This window comes from Perognathus longimembris, chromosome 15, assembly GCF_023159225.1.
Source record: "Perognathus longimembris pacificus isolate PPM17 chromosome 15, ASM2315922v1, whole genome shotgun sequence".
Taxonomy (NCBI): domain Eukaryota; kingdom Metazoa; phylum Chordata; class Mammalia; order Rodentia; family Heteromyidae; genus Perognathus; species Perognathus longimembris.
The window spans coordinates 20989720-21016902 of NC_063175.1; the positions used below are offsets into that span (position 1 = coordinate 20989720).

A 27183-nucleotide genomic window follows, 5' to 3' on the forward strand; every position below is an offset into this window, starting at 1 on the left:
TTCTGTACACCAGCAATAGACAAACAGAAAAGGAAATTATGGAAACAATTCCATTTACAGTAGCCAAAAAAAGAATAAAGTACCTAGGGATCAACCTAACCAAGGACGTGACAGACCTATTTAATGAAAACTATAAAAATCTAATAAGGGAAATCAAAGAAGACACAAGGAGATGGAAAGACCTCCCATGCTCATGGGTAGGCAGAATCAATATAGTGAAAATGGCCATATTGCACAAACTGTTATACAAATTCAATGCAATCCCTATCAAAATCCCAGTCACATTCTTCACTGAAATAGAGAAAGCAATCCATAAATTCATATGGAACAGCAAAAGACCTAAAATAGCCAAAGTAATTCTAGGCAAAAAAAGCAGTAAGAGGTATCACAATACCAGACTTCAAGCTCTACTACAGGGCCATCATAACAAAAACAGCCTGGTATTGGTATAAAAACAGATCAGAAGACCAATGGATTAGAACTGAAGATCCAGAAATAAAACCGCACTCTTACAGTCAGCTGATATTCGACAAAGGAGCTAAAGACATACAATGGAATAAACATAGCCTCTTCAACTACTGGTGCTGGGAGAACTGGGCAGCCATATGCAGAAAACTCAAAGTAGACCCAAGCCTATCACCATGCCCCTAGATCAACTCAAAATGGATCAAGGACCTCAATGAAACTACTCAAGGACAGAGTAGGAAAGACACTAGAACGAATAGGCACAGGAAGGAACTTCCTGAATATAGTCCCAGGAGCACAACAAATAGGGGAGAGACTCAACAAATAGGGGAGAGACTCGACAAATGGGACTACTACAAATTTAAAAGTTTCTGCACAGCTAAGGACATAGCCACCAAAACAGAAAGACAGCCAACGATATGGGAAAGGATCTTTACCAGTACAGCAACAGACAAAGGCCTAATATCTGTCAGGTACAGAGAACTCAAAAACTAAGCCCCTCCAAGCCCTATAAACCAATTAGGAAATGGGCAAAGGAGCTAAAGAGAGACTTTACAAGAGAAGAAATAAAAATGGCAATGAAACATATGAGGAAATTTTCAACATCCCTGGTAGTAAAGGAAATGCAAATAAAAACAACCCTGAGATACCACCTCACCCCAGTTAGAATGGCCTATATTCTGAACTCAGGCAACAACAAATGCTGGAGGGGCTGTGGGGAAAGAGGAACCCTTCTCCATTGTTGGTGGGAGTGCAAATTAGTACAACCACTTTGGAGAACAGTATGGAGGTTTCTCAAAAAGCTCAATACCTACCCTATGACCCAGCCATACCACTCCTAGGCATCTATCCTAAACAGCAAGTCCCAAGATATCAAAAAGACATTTGTACTTCCATGTTTATCGCGGCACAATTCACAATAGCCAAAATATGGAAACAACCCAGATGCCCCTCCACAGATGAATGGATCCAAAAAATATGGTACCTTTACACAATGGAATACTACATAGCGATTAGGAATGGTGAAATATTGTTATTCGCAGGGAAATGGTCAGAACTCGAACAAATAATGTTGAGCGAGACAAGCCTAGAACACAGAAAACAAAGGGGCATGATCTCCCTGATATATGACTGTTAAGAAAGGGAGACGGAGAGACAGTAGAGACCAGGTCTGTGAAACCAAAAACTGCTTGTCAAATGGTATTTCCCACCGGATTGGGGCAGCGACCCAACAGTATGTAACTAAAACCAAACAACTACTCAACATATAAAGGTCAAAAATCGACCTCTCAGTGGAATACAATAGCTCAAAAGCTATGTATGTACGTTCATATAAGATTACTGTTGACATAATGTCTAATATCGACATTACATTTAAAGCCCTAGGCGAATTTTCTTGGGCTTGGCCACATGGCTACTGTATGTGTTCTTGATACATTATATATTGTATATATGTCTACCTGACCTAGAGAAGGGAAAGAAAAATAGGGCATAAGATATCACAAGAAATGTACACACTGCCCTACTATGTAACTACCCTTTTTGCACAACACCTTGTCAAAAAAATTTGTGTTCAATTAATAAATAAATTAAATTTTTTAAAAAAGAACCTTCCCTTCTCCCTTTGACTCTGGAGCCAACTTGCTTTCAGTTCCTAAATGAAAATAGTTGTGTGATCTCAGCTTCTTCATTTCCTACACAATCCTTATCCCAATCCAATTACTCAGTGGAAGCTACTCTTTCAGAATGACCACTGGGCACTGAGCCACCAAATTAATTCCACAGCCCTTTCTCAGTGTTAGGTTGTCCAACCTGAGTTACATATGATACCAATAATATCCTACCCCTTTACTCTGTATTTTCTCTCTTCTTTTGGCTTCCATGAAACTGATGTTTCGCTCCCTTCTCCTGAATGTTTCCCTTCTCCATCCTCCAATTTCTCTTCTAACTTTTATTCCAGGAAGAATCTGAATCTGTCTCAGGGATATAGAGAAAGCCTCTGTGGGGAAGCAGAATTTGAGCCAGCTCTCGAAGTGAGTTGAGTATTTAGCAGACGGACAAGCAGGAAAGAGGTATTTCTGGTAGAAACAAGAGATATGCAAAGTAAGGACAGTGTTGTTAACCAGAGAGTCCTGAACAGATTAATACATCTAAAGGTTCACTGTCCAACATGGCAAACACTAATTACATGTGGCTATTCAGTACTCAAAATGTGGCTAGTCAACATGGAGATATGCTCTAAGTATAAAATAGTCACTAGATTTCAAAAACTAAGCACCAAAATCTCACTTGTATTTTTCACTTATTACATTGTTGAAATGGTAATGTGGATATATTACATACAATACAATGTAAGAAAATTAATCTTATCTGTTTTCACTATGAAATTTTTACAATTTCATATGTGACTTTTACTACATTTCTATTGAACAGTAACAATCCAGGGTATAAGGGTCCGTCAAAGGAAAGGAAAAATCTGTACGTTTTGTAGGGATTTTTATGCTGGTCCTGGGGCTTGAACTCAGGGCTTGGGCACTGTCCCTTAGCTTTTTTTTCCACACAAGGCTGGTGCTCTATCACTTGAGTCATAGCTCCTCCACTTCTAGCTTGTTGGTGATTAATTGGAGTTGAGAGTCTTAGGGGCTTTCTTGCCCATGCTGGCTTCAAATTGTGACCCTCAGATCTCAGCCTCCTGAGTAGCTAGGATTATAGGTGTGAGCCCACTGGGACCTAGCTAGAATATGTACTTCCTTATTTCCACTCCTGTTGATGTCTTAAATGAAAACAGCTGTGTGACCCAATTATAGTGCTTTGTGCCTACAATCACAGCTACTTGAGAAGTAAAGGTCAGTAAGATGACAGACTTGCATTAAATCAGTAAGAATCTTTTGTTGAGACACAAGTCTTATAAACATTCCTATGAAGGCTCTCCTGGAATCTCTCAATCTTGGCCTCCCACTACCTGAGATGACAAACATGCAACACTGTGCCCAGACATGGGTTGAGAAGGGAATCTCACAAACTTTTCTGCCTGGGCTAACCTTGAACTACAATCTGTCCTCAGCCTCCCAACTAACTAGGAGTACAGGTGTCAGCCACCAGCACCTGGCTGATAACTGTTTTTACTGGAAAAATGAAAAATGTAAAGCTTATAAAGGGAGCCTTTTAGAGATACAAATTGAAGCCTTTAAAAATAAAATTTACCGGGGCTGGGGATATAGCCTAGCGGCAAGAGTGCCTGCCTCGGATACACGAGGCCCTAGGTTCGATTCCCCAGCACCACATATACAGAAAACGGCCAGAAGCGGCGCTGTGGCTCAAGTGGCAGAGTGCGAGCCTTGAGCCGGAAGAAGCCAGGGACAGTGCTCAGGCCCTGAGTCCAAGGCCCACGACTGGCAAAAAATAAATAAATAAATAAATAAATAAATAAATAAATAAATAAATAAATAAATAAATAAAATTTACCTAATGAAAATTCAACTTAGATTTTAGGGTGAATGTCAAAGATCTGTTCCTTTATGGAACTATTTCTAGTTAAACTAAACCTTAACTAATACAAAATCTTTACAAGGTGTTATGTGTTATATTACTACTCTAGGCACTGGAGAAACAATTAACAGAGTGTGATTAAAGTCTAATGGCAATGAACACAAGGCCTGTGTGAATGCTATAAATCCTAATCCAGGCTATTGGTAAGCATCAGGAAACATTCTGAAAAGGGATACACAAAGCCCTATTGGGATGCTCTCCCTTTAAATCGTCAGGACACTTTTGCAGCTTCTCTTGTGATTATTCAATTGTCTGTGATATTCTGCTTTTACAGTTGATACTGTTTTTGTGGGCGCCAAACTGCAAATTTTCCTATTAGTAAAATTTATTTCTAACTCTAAAATTAACCATGTGGAAATTTCTTATCATCCATAGACTTTCTGAGAGTGAGAAAAAGTAAGAGCAGCCTGCCATATACTTTCCCAATGCATTCTATAAACTAAGGCAGAACAAAGTAATACTCACCATTCTTGGTAACAAATGTCCCTACTGCAGTCTATTTATCTTCACATTTATGTTCTTTTGGTGGTTTTACTTATTGTTACCTGTGCTCCTTTTGTTGATGATTTCACTGTTTAAAAAAATGATGATAAAAAGTACAGTGCAGAAGTGTGACCTAGTGTTCCTAAGTGAAAGACTGGGAGGTGCCTTACAGACAATAGAGAAACTTTATTCAGGCAAAATTTGCGGGCTATGGCTGTTAGTGACGATACATATAAACCTATAAACCTATAAAACAAGGTTATATATTGATAAATGGATGAAAATGCTACAATATTGAGACTCACATGAACTTAATTCTAAAGAACCTAGCCCTTAGTTCAAGCCCCAATACCAGCACCAAAAAAAAAAAAAAAAAAAGTGTAATCATACTATGGTTCCCTTGATGGCTTTCTTAACCTTCATTTTTACCTCCTATAGAGTAAAGAGGCATCACTAAATAGTTAAGTGTAACTTACAAGAAAACTAATAAATTTACTTTTTGTGCATGTGTATGTGGTTTGTGTGGGTATGGACATATATATGTATGTATGTGTATGCTGGTACCAGAGCTCGAACTCAGGACCTTGTTCTGTCTTGGTTTTTTCACTCAGGATTGGTTCTCTACCACTTGAGCCACAGCTCCACTCTAGCCTATTGCTGGTTAATTGGCAATAAAACTCTCTCCCACTTGTCTGCCTGAGCTACCTTCAAACCTCAATCTTCAGATCTCAGGCTTCTGAGTAGCTAGGAGTAAAGGTATGAGCCACCAGTACTCAACTACTTTTTCTTTTGTGAATACTTTGACTTCAAAATTAGAGACTACACAGTCTAACAAAGGTTGCATATTAAAACATTTCTTCAATATAGCACCCATTTATAGCATCAAAACACCAACAATGAGTTAGGCACCAGTGGCTCATACCTGTAATCCTAGCTATTCAGGAGACTGAAATCTAAGGGTCATGGTTCAAAATCAGCCCAGGCAGAAAAGTCCCTATAAAACTCTTATCTCCAATTAACCACTCAAAAAACTGGAAGTAGGGCTATGGCTCAAACTGGTAAGAGTGTTAGCCTTGGGCAAGGACAGTACCCCTGCCCTGAGTTCAAGCCCCACAACTAACCTCCCCCCCCAACACACACACCTCAAAAAGAAAGACCAACAATGGTTTTCATAAATATGCTCACCATTTTTGTTCCTTAGGTTAGGGTCAGCTCCACTTTTCAGAAGCTTTATGGCACACTGCTTATGGGCCCGGTAAGCTGCACAATGCAAAGGTGTATTCCCTAACTGATCCAAACAGTTAACATCAGGAGGATTGGGTCTGCTGAGCTAACAAAGAAACACAATGCAGTTATATGCCTAAGACAGACTTTCTCCCATGATGTTTGAGGCAGAGCATAAATAACAGGTAGGTTTTTTGGCCTTTAGAGTATCTGTGGCTTCTTGCTCACCAAACCAATCCACATTGGCAGTATTCTCATGCTTATCCTCAGGTCCCAAGGGACTGTGCCCCAAACTTGTCTGATAACAAACACTACACTGTGCCAGCAAAACCTCATCTACCCCTGACATGAAGATTTCACTAAGCTTTGCATTTCACACTCATGACAGCAAAACTACAAATCAAACTCCCACAAAGAGTCCCTAAGGAGAGTTATAAAGAGATGTTAAATGTATAAATGTCAAAGTTCTACTGAGTTTGTTGTTGCCACTAACTGCTTTAGAAACTTCTTTATATAGTCTCCATTTCACAAAATTTAAAAGATGCTGCAGGGTCTATACTTAGAAATTAAAGAAGATTTTAAAATGAGCTAAAAGAACTTTAAAGCAAATGGCAATGCTTCACTGTTGAATTCAGAACAAATTCAAAGTTTTATTTAATGAGATTTTGTAGGAAATGGAAACTGGAAAGTAAATCTAGGAAGAAAAAGAAAAGTGGGCTTTCAGTCTGCTCTAACAAGATGTAAATGCTTCAAAATACTGGCCCTTCTTGTTACTTTTTAGGACAGCACTCCTGTCAGAAATTGCTCATTAAAATTAGACAAATGTAGACTGGAAATGTGGCTTAATGGTAGAGTGCTTGCCTTGCATGCATGAAGCCCTGGGTTCGATTCCTCAGTATCATATAAACAGAATAAGCCAGAAGTGGTGCTGTGGCTCAAGATGCAGAGTGCTAGTCTTGAGCAAAAAGAAGCCAGGGACAGTGCTTAGGCCCTGAGTCCAAGCTCCAGGACTGGCAAAAAAAAAAAAAAAAAAAAAAAAAGACAAATGTGCTCCTGTATAGGGTCTTATATGTTTACATTTTAAATTGGCTTACACTGAAAAAAGATCTTAAAATTTACCCTTACAGCAACTATTTGATATGTAAAATTGGGTTCTTACTCAAGTTTTCCATAGAGGAAGGGGACATAAATCAGCCAGGAAAACAGCACCATTTAAAATGCATCCTGCATAAACAAATTATTTGCTAAGGCCTTTTCTCTTTTTCTTTCTTTCTTTTTTTTTTTTTTTCAATACTGGAGCTTGAACTTAGGGCCCTCCACTTGCTAAGCAGGCTACCTATTGTCATGTCATACTTCCATCACTTTTTTGAGCTGGTTGTTTTTGAAGTAGTCTCAATGCCTGCCTGGGCACAAACTTAAACTAAGATGTGCCTATTTTACTTTTCTGATTATAGTTGGGATGACAACCTTGTGCTACCACAAATCACATTTTTTTTGTGGTAAAATGGTACCTCATGGACTCTTCTCCCCAGACTGGCCTCCTACATAGCCGAGATGACAGGAGCATGACAGCAAAAGCAGCTATTGGTTGAGAAGTCTTATATATACCTGGGCTGGGCCTGAAAACTCAATCTTCCCACTCTCCAGCTACTTGAGAGATGGAGACCAGAGGATCATGGTTTGAAGCCAGCCCAAGTAAGAAAGTCCATGGGACTTTTATCTCCAATTAACCACCAAAAAGCCAGAAGTGGACCTGTGGTAGAGTGCTAGCTGTCAGTGAAAAAGCTAAGGGACAGTGCTCACTCCATCTCTGAGTTCAAGCTCCCTGATGTATTAAAATATATATACTTAATGGATACTATTAGCTCATTCTTTTTTTTTTTTTTTTGCCAGTCCTGGGGCTTGGACTGACGGTCTGATCACTGTCCCTGGCTTCTTTTGTGCAAGACTAGCACTCTACCACTTGAGCCACAGAACCACTTCTAGCTTTTTCTGTTTATGTGGTGCTGTGGAACTGAACCCAGGGCTTCATGAATGCTAAGCAAGCACTCTATCGCTAAGCCACATTGCCAGCCCCTACTGGCTCATTCTTGTGAGCCAAACTACTCAGGAGGCTGAGATCTGAGGATTGCTCTTTGAAACCATCAGCAGACAAATCCAGTCTTATACCCAATTAACCACCAAAAAAGTGGGAAGTGGAGGTAAGGCTCAAATGGTAGAGCAGAAAATGTGAATAAAAAAGAAAAATCAAAGCGGGGGAGGGGGAAATGAGGGAGGAGGTAACAAACAGTACAAGAAATGTATCCAATGCCTAACGTATGAAACTGTAACCTCTCTGTACATCAGTTTGACAATGAAAATTTAAAAATAAAAAATAAATGCAAGAACAAGAGGCTCTAAGTTCAAGTCCATTACCAGCATATAAAATAAAAATGCATACACAACCAAAAAATAACAATAGTACTTGTGTTTTTACCAGAGCTGTGATTTCTGCTGTTTTGCCTTCTCTTGCTGCTGCTAAAAGTAATTCTTCAAGCTTTCTTTGTTGAGTCCTTTCAACAGCTGAAAAAAAAAAAGTTCTACTGCTAGCCAGGATCTTAAGACATTAAGACATACTGTACACAAAAATTACATACACAAGACATATAAAGAAAAAGATGATCTCAGTAAAAAAAAATTAAAGTGCTTTGAACTGTAACTCAAATGCAATTAGAGTTTCTAATTTACATTGCTTTCCATTTCAAAAGAGTTCAATTTCCTTTCAGTTTGGTAAAAATTATGTTTTCAATTCAGAGAGCATTAGGTATTTTACTTACCATAATAATAATCAAAATAATCATAAATTACTTTTAAATAGTAAAATACTATTACGTATATGCCCTGGAAAGGAAGATAAACATGGTTCATATATTTCAGAACCTTATAATGGGAAGCAAATATCAATAAGAAACAGCAACTAGGGGCTGGGGATATGGCCAAGTGGCAAGAGTGCTTGCCTCATATGCATGAGGCCCTGGGTTCGATTCCCCAGCACCACATATACAGAAAACGGCCAGAAGTGGCACTGTGGCTCAAGTGGCAGAGTGCTAGCCTTGAGCAAAGAGAAGCCAGGGACAGTGCTCAGGCCCTGAGTCCAAGCCCCAGGACTGGCCAAAAAGAAAAAAAAGAAACAGCAACTAGTAGGAAGATGAACAAACCATGTAAATATATGCAGATAGATATCAATATACTTACATATACCAACATAAGAATATAAAATATATTTAAGCTCACGCATGTGATACAAAGTACTGAAGAGGCAGAGATCATGACAAAGTTTGGCCATCCTAGGCAAAAGATGGCAAGACTATCTCAACTAATAAGCTATACATGGTGGCACATGCCTGTGGTCCTAACTATGTACAAGACAGTAGGCTAATGAACTGAGGTCCAGCCTGTGTCTGGCATAAACATAACACCATCTAATAAAAAAATCTAAAAAGCAGAAAGGCAAAAGGTGTGGCTCAAAAGGCAAAAGGCTTATCCAGCAAGCACAAGTCATAGAGCTCACACTCTAATACCACATTTAACAAATAGTGTGGCATGTACATGTGCCTAGTGCTATTGAAAATATCTTTTTTTTAAGTATTAACTATTCTATATTCTGAGGTAGGTATTATCCTCATTTTCTAAACAAAGACAGCTATGGCATCAGGAGGTTAAAGAACATAACCAAATTCAAAAAGTGAAGGGATTTGAACTGGAGCAGGCTGTTTCCAAAGCCCATTGAGAGCCAGAGCTTTTATCACTACCACTGCTTCTAAAAATCTTGTTAAGAACAGCTTGCAATCTTACTTAAGAGTGGAATACATCAATAAAATTTCACCTCTGCTAGACTTGAATTCTGATTTAGTTTTTTTAAAAAAAAGATGCAATTTTTATACAAGGTCTTGGTAATCCAACTTAGTACACGTGTACAATATCCTATGAAAAGGCTACAAAGAAACACATTCATCTAATGTTCTCTCTGGCCTAAGTCAAATAATGATAAGAGAAGCAGGGTGGGGAGCCAAGCTAGTGAGGAAGCAGATGAACAGTAACTATAGTTAGTAATTACTGTGTGCCAAATCAATGGAAACATTATGCAAGCCATCACATTTCAACTATAGGATGCCTATCCACTGAATATAGGAATGGCTGGAACTAGTTTATCTTAAGAAATGACTAATCTTGCTACATTTAATCTTCTGTTCTCACATTTTATTTCCATACACAGACACAGTCTCTCCTCTAGATAGGCTCAGTGTACTACTTCTGTTGCTAGGAATCACTCTCTTCAATTTGTCCTTTCGCTGGCTATGGCCACTGAACTATTACACTCTTACCCTATTATACTCACCCCTATGTATGTATTAAGCTGTAATTTACTCCCATACCATTCTTGAAGTCAGGTGTCCTTATCACCGGCACTTATGACAATGTCCAACACAAAGTATATTTGATTTTAAAAAAGATAATCAAATAATACACAACAGTATTTGTACCAGACTTCATGGAAGGGAAATAAAAGGTATCACTTAGAGCTTCCATGCTCATGAAATGAGGAAAATGGACAGAGATTCTTGAAAATCCTGCATATACTCTTGAGCCCTTCCTGCATGTCATTTAGGACACTGAAAAAAGACTGCTGACCAGCCAGTGAAAAGCAAATATGATGCACAGAAAGAAAGTATTCCAGGGCTGGGAATATGGCCTAGTGGCAAGAATGCTTGCCTCATATACATGAAGCCCTGAGTTCAATTCCCCAGCACCACATATATAGAAAACGGCCAGAAGTGGCGCTGTGGCTCAAGTGGCAGAGTACTAGCCTTGAGCAAAAAGAAAGCCAGGGACAGTGCTCAGGCCCTGAGTCCAAGACCAGGCCTGGCCAAAAAAAAAAAAAAAAGAAAGTAAGTATTCCTTTCTAGTACCTGAGAATACCAATCAAGAGACTCAATATACCCTTTAAGTTACCATTGTGTCAGCACATTGTACTCAAAAATCAAGCCCATGGTACTCCACAGACTAAACCACTGATTGCTGCAATTGTACCCCAAATAAAACCATCCCAAATACCATTTCTCCAGATATGAGTAATCTCTTTGTAGGTAACTATACCTACTTCTTTGTGCATTGTCCCTATGATCTTATTTTTGAACTATCTGTGGTCTTGGTGGGCTGTTAAATGAACTTCCTATAATCCACCAACAAGTTAATGCTCTATCCACAAATGGTAGGTACCGTGAGAGTCAGAAAATCTAAGCTATGAGACACACGTACCACCCCCCACCCCCTCCCCCTGCCACACACACACACAATCCAAGGATTGGGAGGATGGACGGCTTCCTTCCAGAACTCTGAGAACACTGAAAGTTTCCTGGAAAGGTCATTGAGTCCAGGCTTAAAGGGAGCTGAGACTTTTATCATGGGTGTGGGCTAACTCTACCCCAAACTGTGTGGGTGCCTGAGGGTAGACTTAGGTTTATGCAAATGGTAAGATGCTAACAGTTTAGCATGCCTTCCAAGAATAAGAAGGTCACCTACCACTTGTATACAAAATATTGTCACATGTTTTAGTTTGTACCTTAGTTCCTTGCACAAGAGCAATAAAAACCTTGGTTAATGGAACCTTGGGATCTGAAGCTGAAGGAAGACTACAGGTCCCTTGGCACCCCAAACCTCAGGTCCACGGCCAGGTTTCCGTTATTGTGTTGCTCCTGGTCTCAGTAGATTAAGGGGCATGTGGCAGGTTGCAACAGTACTGCATTGGGATAAGGTGATCTCATCAGAAAGAATCACTCAATAGAGTCTGTTTCCCAGACCAAAATCACGAGCTGACAAATTGCATTAGCCATAAAATAAGCCTAACCTTATACACCTTAGGTTTTGCAAGAGCTCAGAGCATTTCTTTGCAATTGCCCTTATTAAATGTCAACTTGTCAGACTAGCCTAACATTCCAGTCTGTCACAACACCTCAGTTCTGAGTTCTCATTTCAATACATTAAAAGACAGGGCAATCCAGGTGACAGTGGCTCATGCCTGTAATCCCATCTACTGAGGAGACTGAGAACTGATAATCCTGGTTCTCAGTCTGGGGCAGGAAAGTCTGTGAGACTCTATTTCCAATTAAATCACAGAAAAAGGCAGAAGTGGTCCTGTGGCTGTAGTGGTAGAGTGCTAGCCTTGGGCAAAAGGAGCTAAAGGACAATTCCTAGGCCCAGAGTTCAAGCCTCAAAACTGGCAAAAAAAAAATAAATTTAAAAGATAGGATAGAATAAAAAAATTACTTCATACTCTTAATTAGACTACAACATATTGAGAGACAGAGACCACCACTAATAAGTTCTATGTGTCTTAAAACATGAGTGCCCGATAAAAGATATTATGTGATTTGCTTGTTCCCTTGACAAAGAATTTACCTCAAATTAACTCCCCTTTTGAAATGTCTGAATGCAAAATGTAAATCCCTACCCTTGGGCAAAAGAGCTCAGGACAGCATCCAAGCCCTGAGTTCAAGCTCCAGGGCTACCAAAAACAAAAAAATTTTTTTTAAATGTTCAGTTCTGAAGATCATTTGGAAAATAGTCAAAAAGAGGACCTTAGTTTTTACATAAATAAAAGTACTAGTTAAAATAACAAAATCAACACCCTTTAAATATAAAACTACATTGTCATAATCAACAGGAAATTAAATATAATAAACATCATAAAATCAACATATAATCACATCAATAAAACCGACATACCAATATCAATAAAGTTAACATATCAATATCAATAAAATCTGTAAAATGGAGGTCAGATCTGGCCAGCATCATCATTGGCTGCTGAGGAGTGTCAGAATTACTCCATCCCAAATTTGTTAAAGAGAGTAGAAGCTGACCATCATCACAAGATCTCCCCACCCTATCCAGGGAAGTTACGCTTCACTGTGATAAGACTGTGTACACTGCTTGACCACTTGAGTAGTGGAACTTCAAGGTTAAACCTGTGCCCTCCCACAAGTAGGCATATCCGCCTGCATCATGTGAGCCCCGCCAAATCCGTGCACCAAGTCTAACTAAAATGATAGGTTGGGTCAAACAGTTGCCATGAGGTAGATTGTAACTCCATTGGCCACCTGTGTGTGACATGGCATGCTCTGTAAGTGTTGTAACCTCCTTGGCCACCTGTGTGTGGCAGACTTGACCATGTGGTATTTGCCTTTATAACCTGACCCCAAGTGTGGCCTGGAGCACACGGTCCCAGCTCCTGAGTCTGGGCTGCAACCCTGGCCAGCCAGCCAGCCAGCCTGCTTTTAGTCACAGTTCCAGATCCCGAGTCTGGGCTGCGGCCCTGGCCCGTCAGTTTACTTTTTACTTCCCCAATAAATTCATCTTTTTACTTGAGACTGTCTCTGAGTAGTGGACTCTTGAAGGGATGGGGGATTCCCCCTCACATACATTGTGGTCCCCTCCCGTGGGGGGGAACTCCATTACATTCACAACAGTGAAATCCATGGATCCAGAAATTGCTGCTGCCTGTTATACTATGATGAAGTCTTCAATGGAGTCAGCCAGATATCAAATGATGCCTCAATAGCTACATCTTTTAAATATTCTCTGGTCTTGCATTTCTGTGTATTCCTGCAATGTCATGCTTATCAGTTTAGCCACATTTCCTCATGTCTTTAAATTTCTACTGGACCTTGGATATAATTAAACAGTATTTACATTAAGATCCATAATATTTACCTTCAAGCATGTTTCTGATTTCTTTGTCATGAGAAACTTCTTTTGCTGTCTGTCCATTCCCATTTACCACGGTAGTATCAGCATTATATTCTAAGAGAAGCATTACCAACTCCTAAACAAAAAGACAAATTATTTTTAGCTATTGTTAGGTTAAGATTTATTGTATGATACTCTTTTCAATATAACTAATTGCTAGTGTCTACAACAGAAAAAAGAACTATGTAAGAGTATATCATGTCCATTATGCTACTGTTACAGGGTTCAAGGGAGGAGATTCCACATCCCTCCAAGAGTCCACCACTCAGAGACAGTCTCAAGCAAAAAGATGGATTTATTGGGGAAGCAAAGTGACCTCCCACGGATGCAGCACAGACTCAGGAGCTGAAAACTCGGGAGATGAAACTGCAACAGTGAAAAGCGGGCTGACCACCAGCCAGGGACACAGTGCAGACTCGGCACTGACACTGTGACAACTAACTAAGCTGGGATTTATAAAGGAAAAAGTGTAGCACAGATGTAGGGGGTTGACGCAGGGGGTAGAGCAAGCAACAAACAAGTTAAGCAAGCCACTTACAGAATCAGAATTTTGGGGTCAGGTTGACCTAATAATCAAGATGGAGTGAGCTCTACTCCCCCCAACAATTCCTACTATGTTTCCCTAATCAAGATGGAGCCAGCTGTACTCCCTACAACACTACAATATACGATTCAACTCATTTGACTAGTAACTAATAACAGCCAAAACAATAGCCAATTCGTGACCAGTCCACAGCCAACTTCTGTAGTTGGCTTTTAAGTTATTTGGCACCAGGGGTTCATAAACTTGTGATTCTAGCTACTTGGGAGGATGAGGTCTAGAAGATCACAGCTCAAGGCCATCTGGGCAGAAAAGTTCACTAGACTCCATCTCTAAAATAACCAGCAAAAATCAGGGCTGGAGGTGTGGCTCAAGTGGTACAGCATCAGCTAAGGCAAACTTGAGGTCCTGAGTTCAAACTGGGTATAGCAAAAAAAAAAAAAAAAAAAAAAAAAAAAAAAAGCTGGATGGGATATACCACTATAGAAAGAATTCAATGAAACAATCTCCTAAAGTCAATATTCAAAGAATAGTTTTTTATATGCTGGTCCTAGGGTTAAACTCAGGGTTTGGTATATGTCTCTGACTTGAGCCACAGCTTCACTCCTGGCTTTTTGGTGGTTAACTGGAATTAAATGTTTAACTTTCCTGCCTGGGTGGCTTCAAACCACTATTCTCATATCCCAGCCTCCAGAGTAGTTGCAATTACAGATGTGAGCCATAGATGCCCAGCCAAACAAAAATATCCTTAATCTTTTAAGTGACTAATTGCTCCTTTACAAACTTCTAAATGACGGGTAATGTGCCTAAGTCCATTATCACTCACCCTGTTCTACTGGCTCAGTTACACAACTTTAAGACAGTAAAAATGGAAGAAAAAATAGATGATAGAAATTTGATGTTATTTTATCAGAAATGTACGCTGCTCAGTTGGAGGGGAAAGATGCCAGCACTTGTTTTTTAGCTTTATAGTAAGTGCTGATGGTATCTGTGATACAAAAGTAATGTCCTGTCAGGCTGTCTCCGTAGTTTTAGTGCTTCTTTAGGCCATACAATTTTCTGTACTCTTTTACAAATAGTATCAGTTAAAATTCATAAATGGCATCTATAAAGTACAAACCCCTATGGGTGCTGGTGGCTTACACCTGTAATCCTCACTACTCAAGTGGTGAGATCTGAAGATCACAGTTTGAAGCCAGCCCAGGCAGGAAAATCTATGAGACTCTAATCTCCAATTAACCACCAAAAAGATGGAAGTCGAGCTGTGGCTCAAGTGCTCTAGCCTTAAGCACAAAAGCTCAAGAGTAGTACTTAAGCCCTGAACTCAAGCCCCCAGGACCAGAACAATAACAAAAAGACCTATACATACAAAAAGGGAGGAAGGGATAAATATCCTAATTAACCTAGTCTTAACCATATGTATTTTGGAGTATTACTTTTATTTTTACTTTTTTTGATGGGGAGGTTGGGTATGGGGATTTGAACACAGGGCTTTAGCCTGTTTGACTAGCTGCTTTACTCAATGACTGGCACACTAGTATTTAAACTACATGCCCAACCTGCATTTCTGTTGCTAGTTTTGGATATGTAGTTCCACAAACTTTTCTTCATGGGCTGGTTTTGAGCCAAAATCCTCCAGATCTCAGCCTCCTGAATAACCAGACAATTACAAGTATGAGCCACCAGCACCTGGCGATGTAAGTTTGAATTTTTGTGTTTTAAGAGAGTCTTCCTATAATCGTCAGGTTGGCCCCAAAATCCTAGGCTCAAGTTACTGTTCCGCCTCAGCCTATTGAGTGGCTGGGACAACAGGGACTTGCCACTGTACTAGTTCAAGTTTAAGATTCTTTTGAACATAATTTTACCTATATGATATAATTGCTCTAAATTCACCTACTACATACCTTCTAATATAATTAATGTTTGCAAACACATTTTATGGCTGAATAGTATTCAATAATATGTACGACCAGCTTTTTCCTTGCATTTCTGCTAAATAAACTCAGGGTCTAGTAAAACACAAAACAAGCACTACTAAGCTATATCCAAGCCCCCATAATACCACAATTTTAAAGCAGAGAAGTGATTTAAAAAATCTAATATTTTAATAAACTTATAAACTGCCTTAGCATTTCCCATGATTTTAAAGGTAACAGTTCTGCCAAAAGTATTTTCAGACTTTGTAAAATATTTCATGTCAGACAACAAAATGGTTAAAAAACAATAAAAAATGCATCCCATAAGAGATTTATATCAATTATATAAAAATATTAATTCAACAATAAAAAGCCGACCCAGTTTTATATAACTGGTAAAGATAACAACTGACAATCTGAAAAGGAAATGGGTCCTGAGGTCCATCTCAGACTGACTGCACCAGAAACTATAGGAGTACAGTCCAGCCACACCTGATTTAAGAATCCCAAGGAGGGGCTGGGAATATGGCCTAGTGGCAAGAGTGCTTGCCTCCTACACATGAAGCTCTCGGTTCGATTCCCCAGCACCACATATATGGAAAACGGCCAGAAGGGGTGCTGTGGCTCAGGTGGCAGAGTGCTAGCCTTGAGCGGGAAGAAGCCAGGGATGGTGCTCAGGCCCTGAGTCCAAGGCCCAGGACTGGCCAAAGAAAAAAAAAAAAAAGGAATCCCAAGGAGTAAACTAGGCACCAGTGCCTCATATCTGTAATCCTAGCTACTCAGAAAACAGATACAGGGATCAAGGCTTAAAGCCAGCCTGGGCAGGAAAGTCCATGAAACTCTATCTCCACTTAACAACCAAAAAGCAGAAGTAGAGCTGTGGCTCGAGTAGTAGAGTGCCAGTGTTGAGCAAAATTAATCTCAGGGACAGTATCCAGGCCCTGAGTTCAAGCCCCAAGAGCAGGAAATTTTTTTTTTAATCCCAAGTAGTGAGGATTGCAAGCTCTCAAAATGGAGTAGTGGAATTTGAATAGGCTGTTATGCACGGAATCAGAATTAGAAAATCAGAAAGCACTTTAAGGGACTGGTACATGGATATCTATCCCCAAAACATCAGTGAGATGCCCAGGAGAGATAGGTTACTGCCTATTTTTTAATGTCTCCATTGATAGAAGATATTCAGATTGTTTAAAAAAAACCCAACTAGCCACTGTAAGTTTTAAAAAATGTTTCCTTTCAGTCCAGTGGAGTTTCTCTACACCCAATAAATAGCCATCCTAAATTCTTTAACACTTGTATAGATACAAAACAGATATCATCTTTCCCATCATTATCCCCCAAGAGCTGCACAGTTTTTGTTTGTTTGGTTTTAGGTTTGGTTTTACTTTGTTTATTGCAGTATTGAAGGTTTGAACTCAGGGTCTATATTTGCTAGATGTGAGCTCTGCCACTTAAGCCATGTCTCCATCCCTTTTTGCTTTGTTATTTGGGGAATCCTGCACTTGTACCAGCTGGCCTGAACAAGATCCTATCTAAGCATCACATGTAGCTGGGTTGACAGACTATAGGGTTGAGATAGGGTTTCCCAAAATTTTTGAACCATGATCCTCTTGATCTCTTGAGTACCTAGGATTATAGGTATAAGTCACTGTGCCCACAAAAGTCTGGAGTTGTTATCTAATCTTGAAGGGTCTCTGGTGCTTTAAGAAAGTCTAACTTCATGTACTCTTCCCTCATCAGGATCTCCTGCCATTCACTGATATCTGCCAGTATCTTTCCGTATTCTTTTCATTAATAATTCATTTAACATACGTGTGTATATGTGTGTGTGTGTGTGTGTGTGCGTGGTATTAAAAGGCCCTATAGAGCGTACACTCCTAGAGATCAAATACTGAAGTGAGAGTGGGAATAGATTCCATCCCTAACAACAAAGGGAAGTGAGAGATTTGAAAAAGAGAAGGTTCTCATAAAGTAGGAGCTGCATTAGGATGCTCACTGGAACACTATGTATAAAACAGAACTGACTCCAGAAGCCAACTGAGTTACACCGAAGTCTAGGTAAAAAACGATGGCTATGTTCCCAAGTGAAGACAGTAGAAAGATTTACAGTGAAAATTTTCAAAGAGCAGCTCACAGGAAACAGATACATACATACATGGGATTGAAAAGAAATGGGAGGCAGCTAGTCATCCAACATGCAGGTAAACAGGGGTCTGGATGACTACAGAAAATATGAACAAGTATCTGTTATCTGTGAGATTATAAATTCCAAATAACCCTCTAGAAGAAAAAACAAAGCCATAGGAGTACATTGAAGAAAAAGTTTCCAGACATAAAAGAAGGTTAAAAACAAACAAAAACCTGGAATCCTAGCTACTGAAGAGGTAAGTGTAGCCTGTAATTCTAGCTACTAAAGAGGCTGAAATCCTAAATTGGGGTTCAAAGCCAGCCCAGGCAAGGAAGTCCGAGACTCTTACCTCCAATTAGCCACTCAAAATCCAGAAGTGGGGCTGTGGCTCAAAGTGTTAGAGCACCAGCCCTGAGCAAAGAGCTCAGGGACAGTGCCTAGGCCCTGAGTTCAAGCCCCACAAGCAAGAAAACAAACAAACAAATTAGAGAAACACTTACAGTGCAGGTTGAGAGAAAAAAAGTAAAAAAAGAATAAAAGGGAAAAAAAATGTGCAGAGCCTCCTCCCAGAAAAAAAAGTGTAAGTGTAAGAAGCATTACACTCGTAATGACATATAGAATTGTGACCCTTGTATACAACTATTTAATAACAATAAAAAGGGTAGTTATAATAGAATATGAAAAAAGAAATTCATACTTAGTAAACCAACTATAATTGTCCCACTGCCCTTCTCCCCTGGGGAAAAAAAAAATCCAGTTAACTGGTGGAGCTAAGAACCAGTTGACAAGTGGTTCCAAGGAAGCTAAAGAATGAGTAGGGTATGGTAGTAAATGCCTACAATCTCCAATATTTGAGGCAAATGCAGGAGGATCTCAAGTTGAAGCCCAGCCAGGAAAAATAAGAGATGAGACCTTGTCTCAAAAGTAAAATACAAGGGGCTGGGGATATGGCCCAGTGGCAAGAGAGCTTGCCTCGTATACATGAGGCCCTGGGTTCGATTCCCCAGCACCACATATACAGAAAACGGCCAGAAGTGGTGCTGTGGCTCAAGTGGCAGAGTGCTAGCCTTGAGCAAAAGGAAGCCAGGGACAGTGCTCAGACCCTGATTCCAAGGCCCAGGACTGGCCAAAAAAAAAAAAAAAAAGTAAAATACAAGAACAAAAGGACTGGGAGCATGGTGCAAGTACAAGAGTGATTAATATGTGCCTAACATGTGGAGACCCTAGGTTCAAACTACAACACAGAGATGGACAAATAAATAGCTAAAGGAAAGGAGGGCATGTAGACACACTCCATGACCTCTTTCCAGAAACAAATGAAACAAGCTCCTACTTGTCTTAGAGAAGACTTAACTACTCAATGTAAAGTAGCATTTAGATACCACCCCCGCAATACTTTGGTGAGTGTTTAGATTCCCACTTGTGAAGGAAGAGATATAGTCTGTTTGGCTTGCTGCTGACCCAATGCATTTGCAACAGTACTTATTTTTTAGTATTCCTAAATATAACTTGCTTAAAATACTCCTGTCCAAGACAGCATTTTGACCAATTTGTCACTAGAAAGACATGTTTGATAAAGACACTATTTTTTCTTTTGTTAAGTAGATGCCACCAAGTAAGGTTAACACACACACAATCGTTAGAGGAAAGTTCATACAGCCATGAGTCATGCCCTCAAAATGCACTAAGGCCTTCTGCTGAGTAAGCTGTCAAATCATTCCTTTATTGTACCATTATGCTACTGCCATTAGCACACAATTCATCTTAGGTTAAAAGGTGGAAAGTCCCTTTTTAAGCAACTTTATTAAGATATAATTCATTAACATAAATTTCAGCTTGGTAAAGTATACATTTCTGTGGCTTCCAGTACAGAATAATACAATAATCACCATTATCTAATTTTAGGGTATTTTCATCAGCCCTGGGAAGAAACCAGATCTATTCACAATCATTCTCTATTCCTTCCCTTGTCTGCAAGTGCTTTAGCAACCACTTATTATTCCTAGCAACTGTCAGTCCCTATGGATGTTCCTATTCTGGACATTTGTACAAGGGAACTATACAATATGTGGGCTTGTGTGATTTCCTTTACTCAGCATGCTCAACATTTGTTTACATTTTAGCCTACATCATACAGTACATCTTTCTTTTATATGGCTGAATAATATTCCATTGTATAGATACACCACATTTTACTTATTCACTTATTAATAAAACATTTAGGCTGTCTCTCCTTTGGGCTGTTTTGAATAATGCATGACCATTCCCATGTTCATTTTTAAGGATTTTCCCTAACAACTACATTAACAAAAACTGCTACATTAAGTTCTAATTCTTTTAATTTAATAATACAAGTTTCAAAGTTAAAAAAAATTCTGCAAATTATACTTTTTGAACGCAGAGAACATAAGGAGATACTGAAAAAAAACTAAATGAGTTGTATGTTTAACACAATTCTAAGAATATCAATTTTTATTTAATTAGGCAAATATGCTACAAAAAGTGTATTTAAAATACACTTACCAAAATGGTTACTTTTTCAAAAAACTAGTTATTTAAAAGCATATTCTCGGGAGCTGGGAATATGGCCTAGTGATAGAGTGCTTGCCTCATATACATGAAGCCCTGAGTTAGATTCTTCAGCACGGCATATCTAGAAAAAGCCAAAAGTGGTTCTATGGCTCAAGAGGTAGAGTGCTAGCCTTGAGCGGGAAGAAGCCAGGGGCAGTGCTCAGGCCCTGAGTTCAAGCCACAGGACGGGCAAAACAAACAAACAAACAAAAAAGCATATTCTATTCACTATCCTCATACATAGAAATATAATTCCTCAATGTTGGCAAATACAGTCCTCTCTGACATTCAAAATTTGTTGAGAAATGCCAACAGAACTGTGTCTACTTTAAAAATACTGATCAATTTCCTGAGAAAAATCAGTTACAGCCAAATCAAAGGACAGATTCAATACTTAAAACAATTTCTAAACAAATGAAATACACAACACCTAAAATTTAATAAACAAATGAAACATATTATCCAGTTTTTTATCCAGTATTTAATTAATGTTACTATGAATCAACACTGTTCTAGGAGTTTCACTCATCTATATCTTTACAAAGAGTCCAAGATATAAACTATTATACCATTTTTAATGATACAGAAACTGCGGCCAAGAGGTTAAAAAAAAATATGTGTTATATACACATATAAGAAAACATTCTGAAAAAGGTACAAATACAGTTTTATAGAAAACTAAAGAAAGAAATGAAAAAGAAAACACATAGAAAGTCTCCTGTTGTTCATGGATTAGCAGAATCAGTATTATGAAAATGGTTCTACCAAAAACAATCTATATGTTAAATGTAATCCCTATCATGCCCATACATAGAAGTACTATACTACTGTATGCCAAAATGTAAACATCTTATATTTTGAGATAATACTGAGAGAAATAAGCAAAACACAGAAGACCACACATTAGGCAAATGCATACTCATAGACTCTATGAGCAGAAGAGTAGTTACCAAGGGACTTAGGGATGAGGAAGGTAGGGGAAAAAAAAAAAAGCTCAATCCTGAAGTTCATCTGGAAGCACAAAAGACCTCAAATACCAAAGCTATTCTGAGCTAAAAGAACACTGGAAATATCACAATACCTGACTTCAAACTATACTACAGATTAATAACAAAAACAGCATGATACAACATCAAAACAGATCTGCAGAACAATGGAATAAAATATCTGGAAGTAAGCCCACACAGTTACAGCCAGCTGATTTTTGGCAAAAGTATTTTTTAAGAATCTAAGAATAGGGGCTGGGGATAAGGCCTAGTGGCAAGAGTGCTTGCCTCCTATAGATAAAGCCCTGGGTTAGATTCCCCAGTACCATATATACATGAAATGACCACAAGTGGCGCTGTGGCTCAAGTGGCAGAGTGCTATTCCTGAGCAAAAAGAAGCCAAGGACGGTGCTCAGGCCCTGAGTTCAAGCCCCAGGACTGTCAAAAAGAAAAACAATGGAAATGGAGCTGTGGCTCAAGTGGTAAAGCAGTAGCCTTGAGTACAAAGAGGCTCAGTGACAAGAGCCCAGACCCTGAATTCAAGCCCCATAATCAATTTTTTTAAACTGAAACTAGATCCCTTTCACACTGTACTAATATCAATTCAAAGTGGATCTAAGTCCTTAATGTAAAACTTGAAATTTTGAAACTACCACAAGAAAATAGGGGAAATACTAGAACATGTAGGCACAGGCAGTAACTTCTTGAATAGAATGCCAATAGAGCACAATTGACAAATGGAATTGTATCAAACTAAAAATGTAACTTCTGAATAGCAAAGCAGTCATTCAGAATGACAGCCAAAAGAATGGGATAAAACTGTAGCCATTTATATACATCAGACAAAGGATTAACAACTAGAATATATAGAAGAAAAAAATCAACAAACTAATTAATGAATGGACAAAGTAACTGAACAGACAATTTTTCAAAGTACAAACGGACAATAAATGCATGAAGAACTGATCAACAACCCTGGCCATAAAGGAAATGGAAGTGAAAACAACATTAAGACTTACTCTCCAACAACACTGGCTGTTAACAAGAACATAAACAAAAAATACTGGCAAACATACAGGAAAAGGACTATCTCTTTGCTTTTTTAACTCTCTTGCTCAGAAAACACTGGTGGCTACAGCTAATTTTCTGATTTGAAACAAAACCTGCTTTACTTTGAGCTTATATTCTAAGCCCAGAATACTTCCTGGATACCTTCCTCTGTGCTTGATTCTGCTTAAGCCACACAGCTGCAGCATCTTGTTATATAGAAAAAGTGTTGGCATTTTGGCTGAACAGACCCTGGTTTCTATTTTTATTATACTCCTGACTCTGATTCCAATCAGCATATTTACTCTTTAGATACTGTTGGTGGCAATGTAAATTAGTATAAATCATTATGGAAAGCAATATGTAAGTTTATCAAAAAAATAAAAATAGAACTACTACGTGATCCACTGATACTACTCTACTCTTGGTTAATAGCCAAGGAATATGTGAGGATACAAGAGGGACACTTGTACAGCACTATTTTCTGCAGCACTATTTACAATAGCTAAACAATGGACACAGTCTAGATGTTCTTCAACTGATGAAAGGATAAAGAATTAAAATTATGTGAGTTGTGGACTGGGGATATGGCCTAGTGGCAAGAGAGCTTGCCTCGTATACATGAGACCCTGGGTTCAATTCCCCAGCACCACATATATAGAAAATGGCCAGAAGTGGCGCTGTGGCTCAAGCGGCAGAGTGCTAGCCTTGAGCAAAAAGAAAGCCAGGGACAGTGCTCAGGCCCTGAGTCCAAGCCCCAGGACTGGCCAAAAAAAGAAAAAAATTATGTCAGTTGCAGAAAAATGGATAGAACTGAACATTATGGTGAGCAGAACAAGCCAGGTTCATGCATTTTCACAGAATCTAAATGTAAAAGATACACATGTACACAGAAATATAGACACACTGGACTGGGAATATGGCTCAGTGGTAGAGGGCTTGCCTAGCATGCACGAAGCCCTGGGTTCAATTCCTCAGTACCACATAAACAGAAAAGGCCAGAAGTGGTGTTGTGGTTCAAGTGGTAGAGTGCTAGCTTGAGCAAAATGACGCTCAGGAACAGTGCCCGGGCCCTAAATCCAAGCCTAGGACTGGCAAAAAGAGTTCAAGCCCCAGGATTAGCAAAAAAAAAAAAAAAAAGAAGAATCCCACAGATTTAGGGCTGGGAATATGGCCTAGTGGTAGAGTGCTTGCCTAGCATGCATGAAGCCCTGGGTTGAATTCCTCGGCACCACATATATAGAAAAAGCCAGAAGTGGCACTGTGGCTCAAGTGGTAGAGTGCTTGATCAAAAAGAAGCCAGGGACAGTTCTCAGGCCCTGACTCCAAGCCCAGGACTGGCAAGAAGGAAGGGAGGGAAGGAGGGAGGGAGGGAGGGAGGGAGGGAGGGAGGGAGGGAGGGAGGGAGGGAGGGAGGGAGGGAGGGAGGGAGGGAGGGGAGTGGGTAGGGGGGAAGGGAGGGAGGGAAATACAGACGCATATACATCATACGTATAGAGATCAGGACTGCATATGTAAAACTAGGAAGATAGGGGAAAGGGGAAAAGAAAAGAGACCAATAGACACAGAATATCAAAATACACTGCATCTATGTAGGAAGATGGCATAAGAAATACAGAAAGCTATTCAATAATAATATTCAGGTAAGACTTTAAATTTAAAATTTAAATTTAAAATTTAAGCAGGACTTAATCTGATAATGTATAATGTGACTTACCACAATATAAACCCTTTTCACAGTTCATATAAACTTTAAAAAGTGAATGGCAGGAATGTAAAAGGTTCTGTTGAGAGGTAGATACCAATTGGAATGGAGAAGGAGAATAGAAAGGGTAAAGAAGGGAGAATATGCTCAAAGTGCTTCATATACATGAAAACAGCATAATAAAACCTGTTGAAATTGTTTTAAGAAAGGGAAGGAGAGGCTGGGAATATGGCCTAGTGGCAAGAGTGCTTGCCTTGTATACAAGAAGCCCTGTGTTCAACTCCCCAGCACCACATATATAGAAAATGGCCAGAAGTGTCACTGGCTCAAGTGACAGAGTGCTAGCCTTGAGCAAAAAGAAGCCAGGACAGTGCTCAGGTCCTGAGTCCAAGCCCCAGGACTGGCAAAAAAAAAGAAAGGGAAAGGAGAGATAAAAGTGATAGAGGAGCTTTACTAAATGGATCAGGATACATCATATACATGTACGGAAATAACAAAATCAAACTTCCTCCTGTACAACTAGTACATACATATTAATAACAACTGTATGAAAAATATTTTTAAAAAGCAATGTATCAGTAGCTCACACCTGGTAAGCCTCGCCACTCAAGAAGCTAAGATCTGAGGATTATAGTTCAAAGCCAGCCCAGGAAAGAAAAGTCTATAACTCTTATCTCCAATTAACCACCAAAGAGCCAGATGTAGAGCTGTGGCACAAGTGGTAGTAAGTAACCTTAAGGGGAAAAGCTAAGCGACAGTGCTCAGGCCTGAATTCAAGCCTCAGTATGGGGGCTTGGGGGTACCAACAACTAGTGCATCCTGCCTGTAATCCTAGCTACTCAGAAGACTGAGATCTGAGGACTGCAGTTCAGAGCTAACCTGGACAAATTCACAAGACACTTATCTTTACGTAACCAGTAAAATGTTGGACCGAGGTGCAGCTCAAGTAGTGGACCACCTGCTATAAGGAAAAAGTTGATCAAGAGTGAGAGGCTCTGAGTTCAAGTCCCAGTGCCAGCACAAAAATAAAAATAAAAAATAAACACCTAGAAAAGGCGCAATTGTATGTCACAATCCATAACACAAAGTAACACTACATGGAATCTTAAAGAGTCAATAAATTCTCATAGACCTTCTAAAAGCTTAAAAAAGTGTCATTCTTATATGAGATTTGAGGTGTGACTTGCATAAAAGACAACTACCAAGACAGACTGGAAAGAAACTAGAACATAAAAAGTATAGTTCTTGTCCTATTAACATTACTGTAACGTAACAAATTCAATAAAAGATTTCTTCATTAATCCATTGAATGCTCCAAAAAAAGGGACATACAAACAAAACTAAAACTAAAAACAAAAACACTTTATTTGGTGGTTCTGAGAAGTGAACTCAGGACTTCATGCTTGCTAGGCTGGGTATTCTACTATTTGAGCTGTAACTCCAGCCCCTTTATACATTGGTTATTTTCACAATAAGGTTTCACTTTGTGCCCAAGCTGGCCTGGCAATAATCTACCTACTTGTCAATAGGAATGAGATAGATGCACACTCCACTGGGCCTAACCATTATGCTTTCCCTATAACTGGGATAATAAACAGGTGCTGCCATGAGTCTTTGAGAGATAATCTCACAAACTTCTTTTTGCCTGGGCATGCCTTGAACCCCTGATCTCTACTTCCCAAGTAGCTAGGAATATAGACTTGCACCACTGCTCCCAACTAAAACTAGAAAGTTCTTTAAAATAACAGAATAAGTTTGGCATGGTGGCACATTTCTATAATCCCAGCTCTAGGCAGATAGCAGAAGGATCACAAGTTCAAGGCCAGCCTGGCCATTGTAGCAAGACACAGTGTAAAAAAATTTCAAAGCAGAAATAAGACAATCAAAGAAATATTAGAAGATAAATTAAAAAATCTTTTAAAAATGGGAGAAATACTCCCAAAAAGAAGTATTAAAAGGGAAAAAAGAGAGGCAAAGCAGAGAGCCTAGAGAATAATTATCTGAGTACGCAGAACTTCATAAAGAGAAAACCAATGATTTTTAAAAAGAAACTATTCCAAAACCAAAGGATAGAAATTTCTAGGTTAAAAAGACAGAATCCTAAATAGTCTCCAAGATCCCCAGTTCTAGTATTCATCCTACATGATCCTCAAAATTAGAAACATGATGGATTTTTCTTCAGTCATCAGGTCACATTATCATGAACAACTGATTTTAACAAAAGGATATTTTACTAATTGGACAGAAGCTATTGATTGAACCCCCTAAAGGGATGGGATACTTCCTGACAAAGAGATGGATGTGTCAGAGTCCACCTGAGGATAGCTTATTCAAGCTGAAAACAATTCCCAAAAACAGGACCTCAGTCCCACTGCTACAGACTCTGCCAACATCCTGTGTGTGCTGGCAACTGGTTACCAAGCTCTAGAAGAGAACACAGCCCAGCTGACTTGATTTCAGTCTGGTGTGAACTGAGCACAGAATGCTGACTCTAGAAATAAAGGATTGTTGACTTTAGCTACTGAGTCTTTGGGAGAGGTACTAGAGTTTGAACTTGGGGCTTTGTAGTTGCTGGGTAGATTCACTAATTCTTAATGGTAATTTATTATATTATTAGAAAACCAGTTCAGATTTTAAAGTAAATTTTATGACACTAATGGCAAGGGAAGATTCATCTTACCACTATTAGAATAGAATAACATTTTTTTGTTTTTGCCAGTCCTGGGGTTTGGGACTCAGGGCCTGAGCACTGTCCCTGGCTTCTTTTTGCTCAAGGCTAG

At 39.2% G+C, this 27183-nt stretch overlaps 1 protein-coding gene across 5 annotated transcripts in view; it reads right to left on the reverse strand.

Moving 5' to 3' along the window:
* The window catches only part of Osbpl1a (oxysterol binding protein like 1A), a 206796-nt gene that overhangs the window by 148818 nt on the left and 30795 nt on the right, over positions 1–27183 (reverse strand). For 3 of the 5 annotated variants that reach the window (XR_007213389.1, XM_048363309.1, XM_048363310.1), the window contains exons 5-7: positions 13474–13585; positions 8198–8283; positions 5683–5827 (exon numbers count right to left, since the gene is read on the reverse strand). Coding sequence is in view for 2 of the 5 variants with exons in the window: in XM_048363309.1 (XP_048219266.1) it covers positions 5683–5827; positions 8198–8283; positions 13474–13585 (343 nt within the window). In the remaining 3 variants the exon portion in view is untranslated. Of the gene's footprint in view, positions 1–2309; positions 2728–5682; positions 5828–8197; positions 8284–13473; positions 13586–27183 lie in introns of those variants that run through there. The other 2 variants (XM_048363312.1, XM_048363311.1) reach the window with 2 other exon arrangements.